Genomic DNA, 9,187 nt, shown 5'->3' on the forward strand with positions numbered 1-9,187 from the left:
TGGGCTGTGGAGGATGTCGGTGGCCACTGCCAATCTCGCGGAGCACAACCTTTTGGATTGAGTCGGCTGGGTCATGGTGCGATGGCTTGCGGCACGTGGAGCGCAAGCCGGCAGAGAGCAACGTGGGCGCTTGGGCAGTGAGGTCGTACGAGAGCATGTGCCGGTGGCGAGGTCGCGTGGGTGGCACCAAGTCACACGCACGGGCGCTAGTGGGCGCACTAGCGGCAGCAAGTTGTGCGAACAGGCACTAGCGGGGGCATGGGCGGTGGCAACTTGTGCGAACGGGAGCTGGCAGGTGCATGGGCGGCGACGGTTACGACTGTATGTCTGCAACACAGGTGAGGGAGAGAGGCAAAAGGTAAGGCCGGCTCGCTTTTAAGTCGCGAAGAATGACACTATACCCTCTAGCGCTGTACTTCAAACACAACGCTAGATGGAATAACATCAAATTATTAATATATGACGTCACATATTATGTCGCCCTACCCTCATCCTATGGCCCAACCTTCTGGTAACATGAGACTCAAGTGACGTCGTGTCTACTAGATCTAACGCCTAAGTACTTTGGTGCCGTACTAGGCCGTGTCTTCACTTCCAGGACGAGTCCAACATGGCAGAGCACAACGCCAAGTTCCATGGTGCCGTAAAATGGGCATACGGCCCCACGGTTAGTAGCGCCGTGAAAAGTATCCATTTTCTGCACATCTTTCTATGGAGGGTTTATTTGTAAAATATATTTTCACAAAGGGCTAAAAAATAAAAATTCCACCCCACCCATCCCTCTCACGATAACACGCCTCGTATTTATACCCTTCTATCTCTGATGACTCCCACCCTGCGACCAACCGAGCAAAGCAAAGAGAGACGCGGAGATCCCGCGGTAGAGAGAGAAGAGAGAGAGAGAGAGAGAGCCTAGCGAGAAGGTCACCGCTGCCGGCGCGATGATGTGGAGCTCCGACTCCGACCGCGACGAGCCCGTCTCGACGACGACGACAACGGCCACCTCCTCCTCCCCGTTCGAGCCGCCGATGCCGCCGCCCCCTCGCCGCCTGCGCCACCGCACCCGCCGGCGCGCCCACCGCCGTACCAAGAACAGCGGCACGGGAGAGGAGGAACAAGAACAACCCGTGGAGGACGAGGCGGAGGACGTCTGGCGCGGGCTGCAGAGGGAGGCGGCGTGGCCGCGCCGGGCGTCGCGGCCGGTGGTTGTCGCAGGCGAGGAGGGCTCCCCGGACTGTGGGGCCGCTGCCATTGAGGGCGGCGGGGTGGGGCGGGCGAGGAGCCTGACGGACGACGACCTGGAGGAGCTCAAGGGTTGCGTGGATCTGGGGTTCGGCTTCAGCTACCACGATATCCCCGAGCTCTGCGGCACGCTCCCCGCCCTCGAGCTCTGCTACTCCATGAGCCAGCGCTTCCTGGACGAACACCAGCACACGCAGAAGGCTGAAGAGGCGCCGGCCGCGGCTCCGGTCTCGCCACCGCAACCCGTCGCCACCAACTGGAAGATCTCCAGTCCTGGTAAGCGCCAACTGTTCGACCCGTGCCTGTTGTTCGACCTGTGCTTAATTTCGATGTGAAAAAAAGCAAATATGCTGAAGATCCTGCCAACCTTTGCAAAGCTCATTTTCTTGATTCATGTCAATCTTGTAGCAATCAGTCCAGTAGACTTCTAAACAATGATTGTGCTGATTTGTTCAGCCTACTCTGCTCTTCTATTGCTATCAAGCTCATGTGTTCTTGAATATGTTGCTGCAGGGGACAGCCCGGATGAGGTGAAGGCGAGGCTCAAGTACTGGGCGCAGGCGGTGGCGTGCACCGTGAGGCTCTGCAGCTAATTAATGGCACTATCATCAATCTTGCAAGCTCAAGAAGACGAAGAAGGGAACTCATTCTGCTCGATCCAGGGCAGCAGTTTGGTGGAATTACAGGGATCACGACACCTCAGTTATCATCGATCGTGCCATCTATCGAGTCACCTGGAAATCACATTGCTATATCATCGCAAGAATCAGAGCGCATCGTATTGCTTCTACCGGATCTTTGTTGACTGCTAGGCGCTGCATGGAAATTTTGTTAAAGCTTGTGGAGGCTAGGAAGATGGGAGATGACGATGCTTAAGCACGCTACTAATGCAACTAGCCATTTCTAATGTTTTGCTCACACATGAATCCTTGATCCTCACTACATTTGTTCATGTAAAAAGCATATGTGTAATTTATTCTTGAATCAGTCAGAAATAATAACATTCCATGCTGAGCTGAATCTTCTTTTGTTTTATCTTTGTTCTTTGACATCAAGCAATCTGCCAGGCTGCCAGCTACTTTGCCTTCATTGGTGGACCGAATCAACTGAAAGATGTCAAAAGATGTCCATCAGTTTGTCCGTAATCATCAGCCAGCTGTTATATTCGAGTGTTTCATTTTTTCATAAAATTAAAAACAGTGGTTGTTTAGTTCAAGTGTGAATGCACGAAACTTATCCTTTTGAGTTTCAATCCGAGACGTGCATGTTGCGCTGTGCTGTGGCTGCCTAACTGGTCTCTTCCATTCAGAAAAGAAATGTACTCACATCGACAGCCGGACTGTCCGATCATAACAAAATCCGAGTTCAGAGAAATGGCTGGATGGTTGATCGGTTTGTTCAGAATGATTGGACAAGTAGTACAATATAAACACTTTCGTAAAGATTGCGTCCTGATTTGACAGAGGCTGCTAACCAGACGAACAAACCCTGTAACCGTTTTTGCATCTCGGAGAGCTCTATTTTTTTATAACAGAAGCTTTATTAACTTTTATCGTTACACCAACACGATACAAGCAAATAAAAGTTCACTTCGGATTTTTACATAGCATACATGCACACAGCCAAAAAAATACGAAAAGAGCAAAAGGGACATGTTCACAGTGTATGGCGGAGCAGAAGTAGCTTGGAGAGCTCTAATAGTCATGGTAGCATAGTCAAGAGGGCAGAAAAAAAGGCATTACAATATCATCGACGTTAGGTTATGTCTAATGAGCCATCCAAGGTTGAATATGTATGCATAGGTGGCACTACTTATGTTTGTTTTTCTTGGAATCTTGAGTCCACTGTCATCAGAAGTGTCATATGTGGCTGGAAGTTTGCTCGAGAGCGAAATCTTTGACAATCGCCTGTGAGATCGATGTAAGATATCATTAATGGGAGGCATGAAACTCGGGGAATAGGACGTTTCGCAATTGGAGGGCCTCAGACAGAGTCACCTTGTGAGGACCATCTCCATATGGGTTTCTTATAGTTTTTAGATAAAGGAATAAAACTTATTCCAATCTCTGTACAAAGTTATGCACATAGCCATTGGGTTCCTTGTCGATGACATATGAGAAGAATAAAAAACATATAAGAAGAGGGGAAAAAGGTAGCATATATGAAATCGTAAAGACGAATTTCAGGATAGGGCATCCAGGGTATATCGTGCACATAAACTTGTCAGAAAACATAATTGACTCATTGCGATAGGATAATGGAAGACGATTAAACTTCGGTATGAACGTTGTAATTTGATTTCTGAATTAGTTCTCACATCACCATACAAGCACATATTGAGCGCAAGCATTGATTGAATCATCCGATTCTTGTCTCGCAAAGCGCATTGCAAACTCGAGGCGTTTCTAGCCTCACTTCAAAATAAGTCAGGCAGTGTAGGTAAATGTTGAATGTTTATATGGTCGGCGAAGGTCTTGTTTGAGCTGCAGATGATAAGTTTCCGAGGGACTAATGAGTTGCAGATGCGCAAGGCGTCCAAATGCGTGTTCATGGAAGCCAACCTAATTTACGGACGCCAATGAAACCGCATCTATGTTTCTCTCCAAACAAGCATGACATCTGCATTTTGCTGTTTCATTAACAGAGGTGTTCCTTAAGAGAGAAATCAGACAGCACTGTGTCCTGCTATGATCATCACATGTATTCCTTTTTTTTAAGAAAAAACATGACACCTACACTTGAACAAACTGGAGCTAGCTAGCAGTCTACCATCATCGGGCCTTTTTGTCACGTGAAATGGCATGTTAATGTGTGCCAAGTAACATGGCCAGCCAACTGCTTTCAGCCTGTTTGTCAGAATTAGTAGACAGATTGGTTATGCTGACACTCGAGGCACGAAAGCATTGAAACTTTCGACATCGCAGATCCCAATGTTTACTCCTCCGTTTGGCAACGTTCCAGCATGGCCTCGGAGGTATATATCCGTTTAAATGCATAGTTCTTTCGGACAGAAAAAACCAAATGTATGCATCTCACTTAAGATAGATTTGCGTGTTCCAAGGGATTAACGCCTAATTTTGCGGGTTGATCTATTGTTTCTTTTGCATCAATTTTGGATTTTCTTAGTCTATGCCGAATAGTGAGCATAGACAAACGTTGCAAAATGAAGTGAGAAACAAAACAAGGTTCAACACATCAGAGGCTCAAACTACTATTGATGAGAAATGAATGATTAATATTTATAAATTTAATATAAGTATTGTATATTCTTGTAATGAGTATCCACCATACACGTGTCCTTCAATTGATATGGTAGGTTTCACAATCTCTATGGGATAAATAAGGCTAGTGCCGATATTTCAAATAGTTTTATAGGGATTGATGATGTCATGAGAGGGAGAGTGAATTAGGACAGTTAGAAACTAATTAGCTCTAAAAACTTTATAAAATAAACCTATATCAGTTTTTATCTAAATGTATTTTAGGTTTATATAGTGTGTCTATTTTTCCGTTCAAAAATAGATTTTTAACTTATCTAGAAAGTTAAATTGCAAGTAAATAAATGTAGAAACGTAAATAAGGAAGAGAGAGCAAACTCAGCATAAGAAATTTTTATCCCGTTGTATTGATAGCATGAATGCCATCCTTAGTTGATTTTGGAACTCTACCAAGGATATGTCCCGATCACCAAGACTCTTCCGGTCATAGTTCTTGAGCCACCAAGACACAAATGCAAGGCTTACATCAAGCTTCTCTTCCGGTCACTTGCTATTGTCTTCACTTCGGTGCTTGAGCCACCAAAGCAAAGGTCTTCGTGTCCTCCTACAAGTTCTTGCCACCGCTCCACATCAAGTAAGAGGGTCAACAAGCTTGAGCCGCTAAGGTCCAAGTTACCGACGAGTCACCAAGACTTTAAGATGCTAGCGTACCTCTTGGTACACATAAGGATCACTCCTTGATCCACTCTCTAGGCAGCAACACCTAGCACTAACTCTCTCTAGGCTTATAAGCAATAATCACTCGCTAATCTTGTGCTTAATCACCTTGGATGATCACTTTTAACACTTTGGTAGCTTGGATGTCTTCACAAGTGTAGATGCGCTTCTTTGGACTCCAGCCCTTCAAATGACCGAGTGGAGGGGTATTTATAGCCTTAACCTTGTGGATTAGCTACTGTCCCAACGACTCAACTTTACTGTATACGACGGATGATCCCGTGTAAACAATGTTGTACTCACCGGACCATCAGGTGTGTACATCCTTTAAAAACTAGCCGTTGGATCTCCACTCAAACTCACTGTAAACATTGGATGTTCCGACGTGTTCACTAGCTCCATCGGTGGATCATCCGATGTGTACACATAAGCTGACCGAGCCACTTCTTCTCTGCACAAAATGCTCTGGCATAGCCAATCTTCAGCTCCGGACCATCCGGCATTTATAACCATGCTAAACTGTTGTTGAAGTCTTCTCTGCAAGAAATACTCTAGCGTGTAGCATCTTCAAATCCTTCCTCAGGAAATACTCCAGCACACACCTTCTTCATACACCAGACCTTCTAGCGTGTACAAGTGTCATTAGCTGAAACATTCCGGCGTGTACAACACCTCTATCACTGGACCATCTGGCGTAGTCATTTTTTCTAGGACTTCTTCAATTCAAGCAATTTTTGTCCCGACTTCTGTGGCTTCTTCATGTATTACATTCATGGGGCCTACTAAAGCATATACTTGACAAACATATTAGTCTCATTGACTATATTATCATTAATCACAAAAATCACATACATCTTTTAAATATGGTCACTACAATCTCCCCAAGGTCATGTTTGTTACAAGTTTGTCGTGCTGTACACAAGAATCATCCCCACATGATGAAGGAGTTTTCCAGATATTGAAAGTAATATGATGATATCATGTGATGAAAAATTTGTTGTACGATAAAATTGGTAAAGTAAAGTTATTTAGCATAATGGCATTTGGATAATGTGCATGAATTGTTAAGATGTTATTTGTTATGCTCGTGGTAGCATAGTTGTTTGATATGCTAGTTGATGATGACTGCTTGATAATTATCATATCTAGGTATCTCTCAGGGTTTCTCGTAATTCTCAAAATGTATCTTTATCTTCTTTACGCAAAACTGTGGGGGAGTTCCCTATTGTAATTTTTCTATTAAATAAGGTGGGTATGTACAAAGAAAGATTTAGAAAAGGGGTAAAAATTACAGGGAATTATCTAGCCATTGGTAAATGACGCCTTCGTTCATCCTATGAAGATGCTGAAGAATTTGCTCTTTGAATCTTAAGATCCAAAGTTGAAATGTTGGCCTCACTCCTTCAAAGATATAACCATTTCGTAGTTTCCATATTTCCCACGCCGCTATTATAAAATCTCCATGAAGAAAGGGTGTGGTGATTCTCTCTTAGCTCGACAGATTCGGTGGTATAATTCTTGCGTGTCAACCCAATTTATGTAGAGTAGCTGCCATCATCTTTGACTAAAAGAACAGTCAAAGAAGAGATGATCTCTTGTTTCATCGACCCCACCTTGCACATGACACAATTATAATTAGGTTGAACTGTGAAGATATTTTTTGGAGGAGTTCTTTTGTATTCACTACTACGGAACATGAATTCACTGTTGATTCCATTTCATTGCTAATTTTGGAACCGGCGTATGCAAGTAGTAGTGATAGCTCCAGGCATTTCTGACTGAGAATGATGGTTTTTTCAGAAAAGAAAAACAAGAAAAAGATGATTGGTGCTCATCCACCGCTCCACCACCGCGACCCCTTTTGGCACCTATACCCCACCAGTGCCCACCATGGAGGCCTACGAGCTAGAGTCGCTCATCGTCGCCATAGTCTATAGTGAGCCCATTCGTCGAGGATAAGACGGAGTTGGAGTTCACGAGGCTTGTGCTGGACATCCACCGAGAGGTGCTTCCAATGCCGGTGATGGCTTGTGCTCTCTCAGGACGGCCCCCTCCCCCTCCTTGGTGCTGGTCCCCATCAGATCTAGAGGAGAGAGACCCCTCGACCCTACCCCCTACCAGTCTGGAGAGGTGTCCATCTCGGCCCTATCCCCCGCTGGATTTGGAAGAGATGTGAGTGTAGTTATGCAGTAGTAATATCATCAAACAATGGGTGGGCATGGGAGAGAAGGGCTTACCGATGGTGTGGAATTGCATCCATTACTTGTTGAGGTAGTTGAGGAGGCCTCCAACGATGGAGGGCAAGGTGAAGGAGGCATCAAAGTCAGAGGATGGCGATGCTGGGTAGTGAGAACAAAAGAGGTGCAAGGAGGAGGTGGTTGTGGTGTTGGGGAGGTAGCGGCACCACAACCATGAGTAGGAGGAGGAGGCGAGTGGGGACGGGGGTTTGGAGAGGGGCGGCCGAGGAGCAGAAGCTACGGGAGGTGGTGGCGGAGCAGAACCAATAGTGGCACAACACAACATGGGTCGTCCCTGGCCCCGGCGGCCAGTACACCAAAACGATAGAGGTCTGGGGGATGAGAGAGAGAGAGAGAGAGAGGAGGGGTTCCAGGACTTAGAAACTTTTCAAGGTGAGGAGGTGTGAACGAACGTGAGGGGTGTGAGATAAAATTGAAATGAACCAAACTTCGGGTCCGGTCACACAATCAATGTCGGTTCTTATTACAAAACGGTAGTGATAAGTCATTATCACTTATCACTACCAGTTGTGTTCTACAACCAGTAGTGATATTGATTTTCTTATGAATCGGCAATGATAATTGTATCATTGTCGGTTTTTATTAATTCGGTAGTGATGAGGCGTCAAATATGAACATTTTTGTCATAGTGATTAAGAATGTCCAAGCAATGTAACCACATAAAGAATTTGAGTTTGGGTGTGCACTTGGATTTCCATATCCAAATCAAAGACTGGTGTTTGGTGCTTCTCGAAAACCAGCTTATATAATTTGCTTGATGTATATTGATTAGAGCCCCATATGAATGCCCAATTATCATTGTGTTCGGCTTCATGCATGCACCCCTCTAGATCAGAGCAAAGTTGGATATATTCCTCATATGCTTGCTATGTGAGGGGAAGTGAAAATATCTAGGGAAGTTCTGAATATTGAATACCATAGATCCTCCCAGAAAAGAATAGTGTCTCCTTTGCATGCTTGACATTTAGCTATGCCCCTGTATATGACATTCAGTCTCAGCACATCTTTCCACCAGAAAAAACCCATCTCTCTAGAACCATGCGGTACTTTGTGTCAGTAATAGGTTCTCCATATTAACTGTACTCAGGGTATATCCTTCTTGGTGTAGAATTTGTGCAAATGTTTGAGAAGCAGAGCATCATTTTGCAATCTAAGGTTAATCACTCCTAGGCCATATTTATTCTTGGGTCTGCATACTTTTTTCCATGAGACTAAGTTTTCTCCTTTCTTATTGATGTCTCTGCCTCTCCATAAAGATTGCTTCCTAGCTCTATCAATATTACTATTATTGTAACTAGAAGCTTCAAGGTGCACATGGCTTATGTTGGGAGAGAGGATAGGACTGAGTTTACCATTTGCAACCTTCTAGTATATGACAATAATGATGAGGTCATTGATAACTTTCGCTCAACTCTATCCATGACTGGAGTGAGATCTTGTATTCTTAGTTTTGTAGTGCCCATAGGGAGGCCCAAGTAAGTAAATGGCAAGGTACCCACTTTGCATCCAAAAGTTCCAGCTAATATTTGCATCCTTTCTAATGTGACATTGATGGGGATCATCATTGATTTGTTGCAATTAACCTTGAAGCCTGTCTAGGATGCATATGTTTGTAACAATGCTTTTAGGCATAAGAGTTGATTTGGATCCACTTGCATTATTAACAAGGTGTCATCAGCATATTGTATTACTGGGAAGCCGACATCTTCTCCTTGAGGTATCGATGCTTTCAAAAGATATTGATGATATGCG

The 9,187-nt window shown here is 44.6% G+C and overlaps 1 protein-coding gene across 1 annotated transcript; it reads left to right on the forward strand.

Annotated features, from left to right (window-relative positions):
* Positions 1-819: 819 nt before the first annotated feature.
* Positions 820-2,277, forward strand: LOC133887431 (uncharacterized). Its single transcript, XM_062327382.1, has 2 exons — positions 820-1,518; positions 1,756-2,277. Exons 1-2 carry the CDS (start codon positions 942-944, stop codon positions 1,833-1,835), a joined length of 657 nt encoding a protein of 218 aa, XP_062183366.1. The 5' UTR covers positions 820-941; the 3' UTR covers positions 1,836-2,277.
* The last annotated feature ends 6,910 nt before the right edge of the window (positions 2,278-9,187 follow it).

Source organism: Phragmites australis, chromosome 12, assembly GCF_958298935.1.
Source record: "Phragmites australis chromosome 12, lpPhrAust1.1, whole genome shotgun sequence".
NCBI lineage: Eukaryota > Viridiplantae > Streptophyta > Magnoliopsida > Poales > Poaceae > Phragmites > Phragmites australis.